The sequence below is a fragment of the Macrotis lagotis genome, chromosome 3 (genome assembly GCF_037893015.1).
Source record: "Macrotis lagotis isolate mMagLag1 chromosome 3, bilby.v1.9.chrom.fasta, whole genome shotgun sequence".
NCBI lineage: Eukaryota > Metazoa > Chordata > Mammalia > Peramelemorphia > Peramelidae > Macrotis > Macrotis lagotis.
Genome location: NC_133660.1, coordinates 219911328 through 219928775, shown reverse-complemented (window position 1 = coordinate 219928775; position 17448 = coordinate 219911328). Strand labels below are relative to the sequence as shown.

The 17448-nt window shown below is 37.0% G+C and overlaps 1 protein-coding gene across 1 annotated transcript in view; it reads left to right on the top strand.

The window, feature by feature from the left end:
- Positions 1-264: 264 nt before the first annotated feature.
- Positions 265-17448, top strand: part of HGFAC (HGF activator) — a 62241-nt gene continuing 45057 nt past the window's right edge. Inside the window, exons 1-2 of the mRNA XM_074229861.1 lie at positions 265-506; positions 7315-7387. Coding sequence (XP_074085962.1) covers positions 432-506; positions 7315-7387 — 148 coding nt within the window. The 5' untranslated portion in view covers positions 265-431. The remainder of the gene's footprint in view (positions 507-7314; positions 7388-17448) is intronic.

Genomic DNA, 17448 nt, shown 5'->3' with positions numbered 1-17448 from the left:
TAAAATTCATTAAGGGTCTGAGTAGTTAAGGAAGTTTAACTCTGGGGAGGGAGAGAGCGAAGCAACTTTAAATGACAAGGATAATTTGAAGGTGAAAGGAAGGAAAGCAGGTGTCCAAGGGCTTGGGAGCAAGAGGATTGGGAGTGAAGAAAACTTTTGGCTTGATTTTTCTAAAAACAATTTCCCCTATGTCCCCTGGAGCTGTTAATCATTAATATTGTTAAGCAAACTCCCTAACCCCAAACTTTTTTTTGGTTGCTTCGCGGAGGGAACAAGGGCTTCCAGTAACCGTGGACTGCGGTTTGGTTCTCTAAGAAGCCTTACTCTTGGCTCCATTCTCCTCTCTGTAAGCCAAGGAGCCAGGGAAAGGGAGCAGGTCTCTGTGACTGGCCAATTGCCCTTTGTGCTAGGCCACTGGCTCAGAAGGAATCATGAAATACTGGTTTTGGATCCCAGGCCTTTTGCTGCTTCTGACCCAGAGTGCGGCCCAACCTGAGGCTAGCAGGGTGAGTCTTACTGAGAGATGCTGCCCTGATAGGAGGGCATAGGTCTCCCAGGGGGTTGGCAGAAGTTCTTGACCTTAAAAACTGAACTAATCTAGCAGAAGCAAATAATGCTCGATGTCTAACTTGCTTTATGACCTTGGGGAAGTCATTTGGGAAGATCTGCTAAGAATGTCTTTACAATGTCAGGACAGAGGCAGAAAAATGATGTGCTAAAATTTTGAATTAGAAAAGGCCTTAGAAATCATTTACTCTCTTCATTTAGGCAGGGGGGACCAAATCCCAGAGACTTTAGGTCACATAGGCAGTGAGTAGCTGAGTGAGGATTTGGACTTCAGGTACCTGATGATAAAAGCCAATGTTCTTTCTTCTTTACCATGTAGCCTGCTAACTTTTTATACTTTAGGGCAGTGGTGTCAGACAACTTAAAACAGAGACCACTAATCATTCATAAGAGTCCTTGGGAGTCATATATTGACTTAGTTTCAAAATATAATGCTATCTATATTTTATTGTATTTTTATTTACTTTGTTGAATGGTTTCCAATTACATTTTAGTAGGGCTTGGGCAAGACTCAATAGGGTGGTGGACTGTGAGCACTCCTTTTGACACCTCTGCTTAAGGGTCTCAAGGATCTTTGCCCCCATTAATGTGAGTCCTTTCTTTCCCATTGCATGATCCTAACAGCTCTATGCTTTAGTAAATGGTTTCATAAGCTGCTGTGGTAAATGTGTCTGTCCATATGGATATATATGCAGGCACCTGTATTTGCCTGTGTAGACATGCATCCCCTGATGGCCACCTCCCTGTGCTGAGCCTCCCTACTTAGAACTTGGCTGGGTTGGTCCTCAGACAGGGGCATAACCTTTGATAACCCAAATCATGCCCATGCCAGGATGTAGGAGATATCATGAAGTCATGGAAAGGAAACTGGATTTGAAGTCAGTGGGACCTCATTTAGATCCCGGTTTTTCTCTTTCCTATACTTGTGAGCTTGAAAAATTCATCTCTAAGGGTCTAAGCTATCTCCTCTACAACTGAAGGGGCTAGGCTAGTTCATCTTCAGGGTCTCTTTCAACTTTAAATCTACAAGATATCAGATGAATATTTCAATAGGGACCATACTCCTATAGCATATTAAAAGAAACTCTACAAGGTGCTTTCTGATTCCTTAACTTATGGACTCTTGATTGACTCTTTTGCAAGCATCTACCTATCTCTCTACCCTCCTACTCCTCTCTCTATATATATATTTGTCTGTCTGTCTTTAACAATCTAACCACTTATCTATCTAATCTGTTGATCTGCATCTGTCATCTCTCTACCAACTATCCATCTAACTTTATCTAATCTATCTATCATCTATGTATCTACTTAGCTTTCTTCCTGTTCTTCTGTCTGTCCACCCATCCATTTGTTTGTCTGTCTATCTATCTTTATCTATCTCTCTCTCTCTATCTATCATGTATCTATCATTATCTATCTATCTATGTATCTATGTATCTATGTATCTATGTATCTATCTATCTATCCTTTCATCTATCAAATCTATCTGTTTGTCTATCTGTCAATCCATCTATCCATCCATCCATGCATCAGAGTTCAGTGGGAGAGACTGACCAGGGATTATTATCCTCATTTCCCAAATGGAGAGACAAAAGGTCCTGTTTCTAGAAAACTTTTCTATCTATAGAGCATCCTCTACACCCCCCCCCCCCACACAGACCAATCTTGTGAGCTAGTGGATATAATTAAAGAAATGGAGTGTCTTGTTCAATAGAAAGAGGGGTAGCTTGGTGGTGCAATGAATAATAGATCAACTGGCTCTGGAATCAGGAGGACCTGAGTTCAATTCAACCTCAGACACTAGTTGTGGGACCCTGGGCAAGTCACCTAATCCCTACTGCCTCAAACAATCAAGGAACACCAAAGGGGTTGAATATCTGAGGATATCAGGGGAAAATATTATTGTAATTTAACACGGGAGAAAACTGAGTCCTAGAGATGTGGAGCAACCACCTAAGGTCACAGAACTTGAAAGTGTCAGAGTAGAGATCTGTGAAGAGCCCTGTGGCAATCAGTTTGCACTGTGGCAATCCACTAAGCCAAAGTCACGTCATTAGTTTGAGGCTGCGCCCTATCTGACTTCCCAGTTCAAGGTTCTTTTACCCAAACTAACCTGCCCTTCTTTAGCACATGTAGGTAGTGTCCCAGGACAAACCGGAAGCCCTGAGTGAGGCTTTGATTCATTCTTGTCCAGACATTGGTGTGTGGTCTGGAAGCATGAAAGAACAGAGCTCAGTACTCACTGTTCACCCCTCCCAACCTTCCCCTTCCTCTCCTGCTCCCCCACTCCCCTGCATACTCTACCTGGCCACCTGCCAGTATATTTGCAGAGAAAGGACAGGTTGGTAGCAGATGCTTCTTATTTTAACTGAGACTTACAATGTACCTTTTTTTCTCTCCAACCTACCACCCCTCTCTTAAAAATTCTCAAAAAATGCACAGAAATGTCAGAACAGAGATCTTAGACCAGGAATGAGGTATCTTTTTTCTTCCAAGGGACATTTGGATATTTATAACATCATTTTAAGGCTCTATTTGGTCAAATATTTAATTAATTCACCCTTAAAAAGCTCCTAGATTTATTGAATTTCAAGTCCCACCTGCCATTGCCTTGGCAATGCCAGACTCATATAACCTGCCTGTTGGAGGTTCCTGCCCCGACTTAGACTATAGAACAAAGAATCATCTTTATTTGGAAATCAAGTCACCAAGCATATATTAAGAATCTATTATGTAAGGGCAAGTGATGCAGTGGATAGAGCACCAGTCCTGGAGTCAGGAGGACCTGAGTTCAAAGCTGACCTCAGACACTTAATAATCACCTAGCTGGGTGGCTTTGGGCAAGTCATTTAACCCCATTGTCTTTCAAAAAATAAAAAAAAGTATCTACTCTGTACCATCTTTTATGCTGAACATCAAGAATACAAAGAAAGGTAAAAAATAATGACTGACCTCAAGGAACTCATAATCTAATGGGAGAGAACATGTTAATGACTAGGTACAAGCAAGATAAATGAAAAATAAATTAAAGATCATCTCAGGAGGAAAGTTCCAGTATTAAGGAAGGTTCTAGTATTAAGGGGTCAGGGAAAGTATTCTTGAAGAGGTAGGTATTTTAACTGAAAATTAACAGAAGGCAGGGAAGCCAGGAGGCAGAGAATTCTAGATATGGAAGACAACCAATGAAAATGCACAGAGTAAAGAAATGGAAGAGCAAGAGGGATAGCTTGGTGGTGCAGTCAATAGATCAACTAGCTCTGGAATCAGGAGGACCTGCACTCAAATTCATCCTCAGTTGTGTGACCCTGGGCAAGTCACTTTATCCCGATTGCCTCAAACAATCAAGGAACACCAAAGGAGATGAATAATCTGAGAATATCTGGGGAAGTAAGGTGTGAGGAAACTGGAAAGACTGGAAGGGTAATGAAGGGTTTTAAAAGTCATACAGAGAATTTTTGTCTTTAGTCTTAGAGGTAATAGGGAGCTTGGAGTTTATAGGTTAGGAGAGATGCTGGATCTAGGGTCTACAGACCCTAGAAATCCTACTCTAATTCTAAATGAAGAAAGCAATTAGGCCTCTTTCGTTCCTGGCATTCCTCTCCCTAATAGAGACCCCTGGTTTTCTGGGATTATACCTGGAAAACTAAAAGATTTCAACTTTGGTATCTTTCTTGACCAGTAATCAATCAAATACTTACTATATTGCTCAACACTGAAGATTCAAAGATAAAAATTAAAAAAAAAACATACTCAAAGAGCTCACAGTCTAAAGGCAACTTTGTAATCATTTGTGCTTTTGTACAAAATGTCTCTCTCTAATATATATGTATCAGAACAGTCTCATATGTATATATATTTTTTAGCAAGAGGGAGGTATTGTTTTGGAATTTTTTAAGACTTTTTAGATTTTTTTTTTTTTTGCAAGGCAATGGAATTAAGTGACTTGATTTGAACTCAGGTCCTCCTGACTCCAGGGCCAGGCTCTATCCACTAAGCAACCTAACTGCCCTGGGAGATATTGCTTTGGGAGAGAGAGAGAGAGATGGTATTAGCTGAGGATCCAGAAAGACTTCAGACAGTGTTGGCCTCATTACATGTGAACCCTTGGTTCAGGATGCTGATGGTCTGTACATAGAATAAGATTATCATTAGCTTCTTTATCATTATTTTTTTTTTTTAGGTTTTTGCAAGGCAATGGGGTTAAGTGGCTTGCCCAAGGCCACACAGCTAGGTCGTTATTAAGTGTCTGAGACCGGATTTGAACCCAGGTACTCCTGACTCCAGGGCCGGTGCTTTATCCACTATGCCACCTAGCTGCCCCTTTATCATTATTTTTGATACTGTGTGAATAATCCAACAATAGCCGGAAGAGCCCCTTTTATTCTATCCACCATCATCAGCCACTGAAAGGTCTCCTGACCCCAGTTCAGAGCTCTAGCCATGAAGACAAGGAGAAGGCCCACATGGTCACTCTAAGGCAATCATAATTACAGTGGATTTGCCCTTTTTATCATGGAGGAATTCCTGCTTTCCAAAGCCTTTCCACCAAATATAGGGGTCCTAAGCTCTTAGAGGGAATCCTTTCCTTTAGGTAAAACAAGAGTATTAGTATTTACTCATGTATACTGTCACCTCCTAGATAAGTAATGACCTTTCATCTGCCACTATTTATCTATTCCCTTTCATAAGACTGCCCCTTCCCTTGCAAAAGGGCTTCTGGGAGGGAATATTCACTGAGAATTCACAAGAAGAATTCACAATCTACCCTTAAGGGTAGATTTCCCATTAACTGTAGTTCTGTGGGTGCTAAAGAAACCTCCAAGGAACTTTCTGACCCCACAATCCACAGTAGAAGCATAGGGGATCCTGGAGCAGACTTGGATTTAACAATATCTGGATTTAAATCCTGCCTTTAACACTTAGAAGCTGTGTAATTTATTTTTTAAATTTTATTTAAATTTTTTCCAATGAGTTCTCAACATTCATTTTTGTAAAGTTTTCTCCCTCCTTCCCTTCCCTCCCCTCTTCCCAAGATAGAAAGTAATTTGATTATACATGCTTAATCATGTTAAACATATTTCCATATTAGTCATGCTGTGAGAGAAAAATTAGAACAAAAGGGAAAAATGAGAAAGAAATAAAAACAAATAAAAATGAAAATAGTGTGTTTTGATCTGCATTCAGACTCCACAGCTCTTTCTCTGGATGTGGATGGTATTTTCTATCATAAGTCTTTTGGAATTGTCTTTGATCACTGTATTGTTGAGAAGAGCTAAGTCATCATAGTGTTGCTGTTACTATGTACAATATTCTCCTGGTTTTGCTCGCTTCATTCATCATCAGTTCTTGTATGCCTTTCTAGATTTTTCTGAAATCTAATCATCATTCCTTCTAGAAAAATAATATTCCATTACATTTATATACCACAACTTAGTCATTTCCCAGTTTCAATCTTTGTCATCAGGGCAGCTAGGTGGCAGAGTGACTAGAACACTGACTTTGGAGAATAGGAGTTCAAATGCAACCTCAGACACTTGATACTTACAACTGTGTGACTTTGGGCAAGTCACTTAACCCTGATTGTCTCATATTCAGGGCCATCTCCAGTCATCCTGATTCATATCTGGTCACTTGACTCAGATGGTTCTGGAGGAGAAAGTGAGGCTGGTGACTTAGCACAGTCACTCAAAACTCCACTCAAATCCCATTCATGGCATCATCTTCCTGATATGATCTTCTTCAAGAATGAAGGACAAAACATCAGTCTTTGCCATCACAAAAAGAGATGCTTTGAATATTTTTGTACATGTGGGTCTTTTTGCCTTTTTGATGCTCTCTTTGGTGTATAGATCTAAGAGTAATATTGCTGCATGAAAGGATATACACAGTTTTATAACTCTTTGGGCATAGTTCCAAAATGCTTTCCAGAATGGTTGGATAAGTTCATAACTCCATCAACAGTGAATAAATGTCCCAGTTTTCCTAAATCCCCTCTAATGTTTATCATTTCCATTTTCTGATATTAGCCAGAAGCTGTGTAATTCTGGATCAATGAGTTTATCTCTGTATGTCTCATTTTCCTCATCTATAAAATGAAGGAATTGAAGTAAATGGCCTCTGGGATCCTTCCCAGCTCTAAATCTATGATTCTAAAAGTGAAGCAGAAGATGGGAAAAAAGAAGTTCCAGTTGGTGGAAATTTGGTGACTTTCCCTTATTGTTGTTCAGTCATTTTCAATGGTTTCTGACTCTTTGTGCACCAGTTTGGGGTTTTCTTGGCAAAGATACCCAAGTGTTTTGCCATTTTCTTCTTCAGCTCATTTTAGATATGAGACAAGGAGGGTTAAATGACTTTCCCAGGATCACAGAACTAGTCAATATCTGAGGTCAGATTTGAACCCCACTGCACCATCTCAATCCCTTAGCCCTTCCATATCGACTGCCTAGTATCCCGTGATTTTGCCTGGATTATACTAGGAGTGGAGAGGGAAAAAGAGAGAAGGTCCCAGAGAAAAGGAACTTAAGGTATTTGCCCCCATTTATTTTGCCCAGTCTTCCAAATTCCTAAAACATATTTGTGTGAGAAAAGGCCTGATGGAAGAGGAATTTCATCACTTCTTCTGAATTCTCCCTCATAGACTTTGCCAAGATTTCTCTGTTCTTGGGATTGTATAAAATGGGGGGAGAAGATTCAGAGAAGGGGGATTTCCTAAGCTAATTTGTACTTCCCATTTTTTTTTTGTAGAATAGGACGGAATCCCCAGACTTCAATGTGGCTGGAGAAAGACGTGTGGACCAAGAGATTCTAGAATCCAGAGGTATAGCTTTCTAGAACCCCTCCTTTAGAGTCCGTATTCTGTGCCCTCAAGAGGAAGTGTGTTACAGAGGAAAGAATTGGGTTTGAATCCTGTGTGACCTCAGACAAGTCATCTCACATCTGTGATCTTCCTCTTTCTCAAATATAAAAATGAGAGAATCAGACCCAGAGGTTCCTGCTGACCCTAAATCTATGAGGCTAGGATCTATCTAGCCCATGTTCAGTTCAGCCCAGACCCCGGGGTTCTTGTTCTGCTGCTCCAAAAGTCCCTTCTCACTCTACCTTAGGCAGTAAAGTAGTAAACACAGTGAATAAATAGAGGCTTTGGAATTCAAACTCTTCCTGAAACCCTATTATTTGTGTGTCCCAGGGCAAATCTGTGAACTTTTCTGAGGGTCAGTTGCATCATCTATAAGATGAAGATACTAAAAGAATTCACAGGGTTGTGAGTATCAAATGAGAAAACACATTTCAGGTCCTTAAATCTTTAGATATTCTATGCATGCTAGTTATCACAATTATTATTTTTATTGTTATTATTATTATTTTTATCATTTTACCATCTGTTCCACAGCAGGTCCACACCTTTCTAAAAAGCCCCCCCCCCAATTTCTTTCTGTGGTCCTCTTTTCCTCCTCTCTTCAGATGTTTTAACCTAATTGTTGAAGGACCCTTAGCCTCTCCCAGGTTTGAGGCACTGAAGAAGCTGGCATTATAAATGACTGTAATGACTTCCAATTGACTAATCAGTGCCTGGCCCATTGGGAGGGAGTGTTCAAATGCTTCCTGGCTAAGGCTGCTTTTAGGTTTACAAAGGACTTTCTTCGCAACAACATTGTGAGAGGCAGTACAAGAAGCAATATCCACTGTTTACAGATGAGGAAACTGAGGCAAAAAGATTTTTTTTGCCCAAAGACTCACAGCTACTAAGTGGAATAAGTGAGAATCAAACCCAAGTCTTTGGATTGCCTGAACAGTGTTTCCACACCTAATAGCTATACAAGATAATATTCGTTTTGGGAGTATACATGATCAGGAGACCAGAGGCAAGGTCACAGTGAACAGGATGACTCAGGAAAGATTTCATGGAGGAGAAGGGGTTTGGGGATTCAAAGGATGGGAAAGGTCTGAAAGGTAGTCAAATAGATATATAGCCAGATTATTCATGCAGACACACACACACACACACACACACACACACACACACACACACGCACATACACGCACACACAGAGGAGAGAAAAAGAAGAGAGAGAGACAGAGAGAGAGAGAGAGAGAGAGAGAGAGAGAGAGAGAGAGAGGTGGCAATGTACATTTATATAGAAAGAGAAAGAATGAGACAAGAATGAGGAAAAGAGAGACTACTAAGCACTTACTATATATTTTCAAGTACAAATTAACCATTTACTATGTGTATTGTACTGTGCTGAACATTGCATAAGGGGGAATACAAGTATGAAAGACAAAGCCTGTCCTCAAGGAGCTCATCTTCTAATAAGAGCTTATAGTTTAAGGCATAATAATGGGAGTTTGGAAGGATGTCAAGGGAGCAAAGGAAGCAGAGATGAAATGGGCAAAATATTCTAAATAAGGAGAAACTTTGTGAGCAAAGGCAAGGATGTAGAAGAGAGTATGGTCCTTTGGGGGGGGACAACAAGAAGTTCAGGTTGATTAGAACAGATGCAGCATGTGGAGAAGAATGGGGAGAGAAGACTGGAACCATGGCATGAGTTGGGGGGGGGGGGCTGGCAGGTAGGACAAGGAGGCGCAAAACAAAAAGAAAGGAATGAGAAGAATCTAATAGCTTCAACACAAATGGAGAATCATAAAATATCAGAATAGGGATGATCCAGAGAAAGCTGAAAGCTAGATCTGGGATGAATCTGTAATTGGAATGTAAAATATCAGAGATGGAAGGGACCTTATATCATAGATTTTTAGACTGGGAGATGCAGTAGAAAATAGGATATGGAATGTTAATGCTGAAAAGGGGAGCATATTGGGCCTAGAGACAAGGAGTTTTGAGTTCAAATCCAGCCTCAGACGGTTACTAGCTTACTAGGTTGATTTAGCTATTCAACCTTTGCAATTTCAGTTTCCTTCAACTGTAAAATGGGGATAACCATCTACCTCCCATGGTCATTGTGAAGAGTAAATGAGAAAAAATGTGAAAAGCATTTAGCACAGTCTGGCTACATAGTAAGCACATAATAAATGTTTGTTTCCTTCCTTTGTATAAAGGAGCTTAAGCTCATCTGGTCTAATCCTTTTGTTTTTACCAAGGAGGAAACTGAGGCTCAGAAAAGGGGAGGACACATAGCTATTGAGTTGTAAAACAGGGTCTCTTGATTTCTCAGCCAGTGCCCCTTTCCTTGCATTCTCAGTCCAGGAAAAGGAGCCTGGAAGGAATTTGTTAGACTCCAACAATTTGTGTTTAGACCAAGATTGGACCTGCCTGCTTCTCCTTTTGGTGAAAGGTTTCATGTCATTTCTGACCTGGCCTGGGTGCATGGGAGGAAGTTCAATTTCCGGGGTGAGATAGGGGTTTGACCACTTACCAGTAGAAAATAGGGATTTGGTAAAGGTTTGGGGAATGGAGAGAACAGACAAGGCAGATATTTTATTTTATTTGAATTTATTAAATATTTTATTTTCTCCTAGATACAGGTTAAAACAATTTTTATTTTTTATTTTTTGTACTCAAAGATTTTATTTATTTTGAATTTTATGATTTTCCCCCTAATCTTACTACCTCCCCCATCCCCCATTGTTTCCATGGTATACATTTGATCCAAATTGAATGTGATGAGAGAGAAATCATAGCCTTAAGGAAGAAACATAAAGTATAAGAGATAGCAAGATCAGACAATAAGATATCAGTAAAAACAATTTTTAACATTTTATGAGTTTTTATTTTTTGCAAGGCAATGGGGTTAAGTGAACTTGTCCAAGGTCACACAGCTAGGTAGTTATTAAGTTGGATTTGAACTCAGATCCTCCTGACTCCAGGACTAGTGCTCTATCCACTGTGCCACCTAGTTGCCCCTTAACATTTATTTTTAAATTTTGAATTCCAAATTCTCTTCTTTCCTCCTTCCCTACTCCTTTCATTGAGAATACAATCAATTCAATATAGATTATACATGTTTAGTTATGCCAAATATTTCCATAATAATCATGTGAAAGAAAATATAGACCACTCCTCAAAAATAATAAAATTAAAAAATCACGCTTCAGTCTGTATTCAGACAATATCAACTCTTTCTTTGGGGATGGAAAGCATTTTTCATCCTAAGTCCTTCAGAGCTGTCTTGGATCATTGTATTGCTGAGGACAGCTAAATCATTTACAACTGATCATCTTACAATATTGCTGGTTTTTTATACACAGACCATTTCACTCTACATTAGCTCATGTAAGTCTTTCCAGGTTTTTCTGAAAGCATCCTGCTAATCATTTCTTACAGCCCAGTAGCATTCTAATCATAATCAATGGTACAATTTGTTCAGTTGTTCCCCAAAGTTGTTCACCTCCATTTCCAATTCTTTGCCATCAGAAAAGAGTTATTATAAATATTTTTGTATTTAAAAGTCCTTTATGCATTTCTTATCTCTTTTGAGATATAGATTTAGGGATGGTAATTGCTAGGTCAAAAGAGTATGCACGATTTTGTTGCCCTTTGGACACAGTTCCAAATTATGAGCAGATATTTTAATGAGACCAGGGAGACAGGTCCTAATTGAGGCGCTGTGATTCTTTATGAACAAAAAATGTTTTAAGCACCTTATGGTTATCAAAATAATTTCATAGATAGTATTGCATTTCTCTTCACTTCTCCCAAACCTGTCAGATAAACCGAATAGGGATTATTGTCCACATCTTACAAATTTAAAGAACACCAACTAAGATACAAAGAATAAAGAAAATTAGTGCTAGAAGTAGAACAAGAACCTTAATTTCCTGTTGCCAATTCATTGTTTTTCCCACCACTTCATGTTGGTCCCCACCTACCAACATTGCTGGGTCTACTTAGATGTTTTCTTTAAGGAATGGGTTCATGGCTTTGTTCTGGGGGGAGACCTTCTTCTTTGACCAATCTATTCTGAGACACCAAGGCAAAGTAGAGAGGACTCAGCACCCACTGAAATTCCCTGGCTTGATTAGGGAAGGGAAGGAAGAGAAGCATCCTGCAGACCTAGGATGATAGGACACAGGGCTCAAAGGAACTTAGGGCAGAAATGTCAAACATGAGGCTTAAAACACTCCCAAACATTGTCAGAACCAGATGAAAAATGCCTTTGGGAAATATTTGAAAAAATAAGCAAAAATAAAAAAGATAACATTAACATTTAAAACTAAGTTAATATACTACAGTAGAGAGCCCTATGGTGGCCTGTATTTCAATTTGAGTTTGATACTTTTAACTTAGAGAAATATTTAGTCCAACCCTCTCTTCTTACACAGAAAAGGAAGGAAGCTTGCCCATGGTCATATAAATAAGTGGTAGAGCTGGGGACCAGAAGTTCCTGAGTGTTCTTGACGAGATTTGAACTGATCTTCTAATTCTCTGTTCTTTTGACTACAAGTATGTTTTTTATTAGAGAGCTGTTAAGCAGGCAGTTAAGCATGAGGGCTACCTTGCTACCTGAAACACTTCAGAGTGGCCCAAACTAGATTACAATTTTATTGGAAATGACAATTCCAAAAGACTTTTGATGGAAAATGCCACCCACATCCAGAGAAAGAACTATGGAGTCTGAATGCAGATGAAAGCAAACTATTTTCACTTTAAAAATTTTGTTTTGTGTTTTTTTCTCATGGTTTTCTCCATTTTGTTTTGATTTTTTCACAACTTGACTAATATAAATACAGGTTTAAGACAGTTGTATGTGTATAACCTATATCAGATTTCTTGTTGACTCGGGGAGAGAGACGGGAAATGAATGAGGGAGAAAAATAAAGAATTCAAAATCTTACTTAAATGAATGCTGAAAACTATCTTAACATGCAATTGGAAACAAATACAAAAATGTAATTGGGAAATATTTAAATTAATAAAACTGCAATAGGACATAGAGAAGTTAACATGTGAAATATAGGTACTTTGGGAGTCAAATATGCTTGAAACTTGAAATGCAGTTTTGACCGTGGCCCCTTATTCATTTTAGTCTATTGCCTGTTGGTCCTATACACCTTCCCATTCTTCCTTCCTTTGTAATCAAAATGTCCTGGGTTCTATCTTCTCATTTTTACTAGAAGCCCTCAGCTGTTTTTATCTTTCTATCTGATTTGATGAATTACTAATGTATGAATCCTCTACCATCCATGCTCTGGGGAGCAACTGGAGAATGGCTCTTATGCAGACAGAATGTCTAGAATGGGAGAGGAGCTAATCATACTGTATTCTGCTCTGGTCAGACTCCACCTGGGGTTTATCTTCTGTCTAGTCCAGGCAGGCAACACATTTTGGGAAAGACATTGACAGGATGGAGTTCAACCCTTATGGTGGGGGTTGGCGTCAACAAGAATTATGAGGGAACCCGACAGTTCTACAAGAACTGTTCTACAAGAACATTGAATGGGATAGGAAGGAAAAACATAAGAGAAGTTTTAAAAAAATGAACATAGTATCCATTCAAATTCTGTGTTTTTTACCCCCCTCTGGATGTGGATGATGTTGTCCATAATAGGTTTTTCCAGGGTTGTCCTAGATCTCTGAACTGCTGAGAGGAGTTGCATCCATAATAGTTGATCAGCTCAGTTATTGTTAATATGTAAAATGTTTTCTTGGTTCTGTTCCCTTCGTTCAGTAGCAATTACGTAATTCTTTACATACTTCTTTAGAGGCCAACCACTCATGGTTTACTATAGAACAATAGTACTCCATGACATTCGTTCGCCAATTGATGAACATTCCCTCAATTTCCAATTCTTTGCCACTACAAAAAAGAGCTGCTATAAATATTTTTTGAACATACAGGACTTTTCCCAATTTTGAGATTTCTTTTGGACATAGAAGTATTGGTATTGCTGAATCAAAGGGTATTATGAATTTTATTGCTCTTTGGGCATAGTTCCTTGTTGTTCTCCAGAATGGATGGATTATTCCACAACTCTACCAATAGTGCATTAATGTCCCAAACTTCCCACAACCTCTCCAGAATTGATTCTTTTCCCTTTTTGTTATCTTAGCTGATCTGATAGGTGTCAGGGGGCACCTCATAGTTATTTTAATTTATTTATTTAATCAATAATGATTTGAAGCATTTTTTCATATTATTATATATAGCTTTAAATTCTTCATTTGAAAACTGCTTTTTCTTATCCTTTGGCCATTTATCAATTGGGGAATGACTTGTAACTTACAAATTTGATTCAATTTTCTATATATTTTAGAAATGAGACCTTTATCAGAAAGAAAATTGTTTCCCAGCTTTCTGTTTTCCTTCTAATCTTGATTGTATTGGTTTTATTAGTACAAAACCTTTTAAATTTAATATAATCAAATCATCCATTTTGCCATTTATAATGGCAATAATAATTTAAAATTCTATATCTTATTTGACCATAAATTTCTCCCTTTTCCATAGATGTGTCAGATAGAATGTTTCTTGATCTGTTAATTGGTCTATGGTATTGTCTTTAACATCTAAATCTTCAACCCACTTTGACCTTATTTTGGTATAGTGTGTGAGATGTGGATCTAGCCTAGTTTTTGTCATACTATTTTCCAGTTTTTCCAACAGTTTTTATTGAATTGTGAGTTCTTATCCCAGAAGCTAATGCCTCTGGGTTGTTTCAGCTAACTTTCTTTGCTCCCCCCCCCATTAATTCTCTTGATAGTCTTGACATTTTATTGCTCCATATGAATTTTGTTACTATTTTTTTTCTAGCTCTGGAAAATAGTTTTTTGGTGTTTGATTGATGTGCCACTAAGTAAATAATTAAATTTGGGTAGAATTGTCATTTGGGGGGAGTAATTGTCATTTTAATTATATTATTATGCATATCTTATAATTACATATTTATAAATATATAATTATATGTATTAGATAATTTATTATTTTATTATATAGCTTGGCCTAACTATAAGCAATTGACATTTTTCCATTTGTTTAGCTCTGACTTTAAATTGTGTTCATACAGTTTATCTTGGGAAGTAGATTCCCAAGTATTTTATGTTGTCTATGGTTACTTTATTTTTTCTTTCTTTCTTTCTTTCTTTCTTTCTTTCTTTCTTTCTTTCTTTCTTTCTTTCTTTCAAAGAAAGATTTTATTTATTTTGAGTTTTACAATTTTTCCTCCATTCTTGCTTCCCTCCCTCCACCCCCAAGAGAAGGCATTCTGTTAGTGTTTACATTGGTTCCATGTTATACATTGATCTCAGTTGAATGTGATGACAGAGAAATCATATCCTTAAGGAAGAAAAATAAAGTATTAGATAGTAAAATTACATAATAATATAATGCTTTCTACCCCCTAATTTGACAGTAATAGTCTTTGTTCTTTGTTCAAAGTCCATAATTCTTTCTCTGGATACAGATGGTATTCTCCATTGCAGATAGCTTAAAATTTTCCCTGGTTTTTTCACTGAAGGGATGAGCAAGTCCATCAGGGTTGATCTATGGTTACTTTAAATGGAATTTCTCTTTCTATCTCTTGCTTTTGGGCTTTGCTGTTCATATATGGAAATACAGATGATTTATGTGGATTTATTTTATATGTTTCTATTTTGCTGAATTTAATTGTTTGAAGGAGTTTTTTAGTTGATTTTTAAAAGTTCTCTAAAGTTTTGCCTTCTTATTGCCAATTCTAATTCCTTCAATTTTTTTTCTTCTCGTATTCTTAAAGCTAATATTTCTAAGATTATATTGAATAGTAGTGGTGACAGTGGGCATTCTTGTTTCACCCCTGATCTTATTGGAAATGCTCCTAGTTTATTCCCATTTCAAAATAAAGTTTGTGTATGATTTTAGACAGTTACTGCTTAAGGAAAACTCCATTTATTCCTTTATTCTCTAATGTTTTTAAAAGGCATTTTTACCATCTATGAGATAATCAAATGATTTCTTTTGGTTTTGTTATTGATTTGTTCAATTATGTTGTGTTTTCATAATATTGAACCATTCCTGCCTACTTGATCATGGTGTATTACCCTAGTAATAACATGCTGCAATCTCTTTGCTAAAGTTTTGTTTAAGAATTTTGCATCGATATTCATTAAGGAGATTGATCTATAATTTTCTTTATTTTGGCTCCAGCATTACATTGGTGTCATAAGGGGAATTTAGCAGAGGTCCTTCTACTCCTATTTTTAAAAATAGTTTATATAGAATTAGAATTAATTGTTCCTTAAATTTTTGGTAGATTTCATTTGCAAATCCATCTGGACCTGTAGATTTTTTCTTAGGGTGTTTATTGATGGTTTCTTCAGTTTCTTTTTCTGGAAAGGGGGTATTTAAGTATTTTATTTCTTGTTCTGTTAATCTGGGTAGTATATATTTTTATAAATATTCATCCATTTCATTCAGTCAAATTTATTGGAATACAGCTGAGTAAAATAGCTCTGAATTAGCTCTTTAATTTCCTCCTCATTGATGGTGAACTCACCCTTTAAATTTTGATAGTGATAATTTGGTATTCTTTCTTTTTTTTAATCAGAATAACTAAAGGTTTATCTATTTTATTGTTTTTTTATAAAGCCAATTCTAATTTTGTTTATTAGATCAATGGTTTTCTTGCCTTCAATTTTATTAATATCTTCTTTAATTTTCAGAAATTCTAATTTGGCATTTAGAGACCTTTAATCTGTTATTTTTTAGCTTTTTTAGTTGCATGTATAATTCATTGATCTCCTCTTTCTCAATTTTATTCATATAAGTATTTAGAAATATAAAATTTTCCCCCAAAATTTCTTTGACTGCATCCCTTATATTTTGGTATGATGTCTCATTGTCATTTTCTTGGATGAAATAATTGATTAGTTCTATGATTTTTTATTTGATCCACATATTCTTTAAAATTAGGTTATTTAGTTTCCAATTAATTTTTGGTATATCTTTCCATGACTTTTTAATTACATGTAATTTTATTGTATCACAACCTGAAAAGTATGCATTTATTAATTTCTGCCTTTCAGCATGATCAATTTTGGTAAAAGGTGTCATGTACTTCAGAGAAAAAGGTACATTCTTTTCTATCCCCATTTATTTTTCTTCTGAGGATATCATATTTAAATTTTCTAATATTTTATTGACTTTCTTTATTTCCATTTAATAATGATATAACTTCATTGTCTATGGCACCATAGGTACTTTTAAGATGTGGTTTTTTTTCTTATCCCCTATTTTTGCTTTTATTTTTTTCTGAGATCAGGATTGCTACCCCTGATTTTTTTTTTTACTTTTGTTGAAGCATAATATATTTTGCTCTAGCTTTACCTTTACCTTTTGTGTGTCTCTTTGCTTCAATTGTATTTCTTGTAAACAACATATTGCAGAATTCCAATTTTTAATCCATTCTGTCATCTGCTTCATTTTATGGGAGAGTTCATCCTATTTGCATTTATAGTTAGGATTGCTAATCTTTCCCCCTTTATACATTTCTTTTTCTCTTTCCTCTTGTTCCTCACCAATGTTTTGTTCCCTTTCACCTTTGACTTTTCTTTTAAATTTTAACTTTACTTTTACCTCTACCTTCACTTTTTCCCTTCTTCCTCTCTTTTTCCTTCCCTCCCCCCCCCCACTTCCTTGTAGGGTGGATAGATTTTTAAACCTAATTGGTATTCCCTCTCTGGGTCAAATCTATTGAGAGTAGGATGTACTCAGTGTTCACGCCCTGACCTTCTTATGTCTTTATTCCTCTTAACTTGGTGTTATTTATCCACTAAATCCTAGACTTCACCTAGTATAATAGTCCTTCTTTGTATGTCTTCATTGTTTTAACCCTGCCATGTACCTACCTTTGTCAAAATATATTTCTTTTATCTGTCCTGATAGAATTCTCAAAGGTTCATTGATTGATTGCTTGCTTGATAAAAAGCATTATTTCATAGTCACTAAG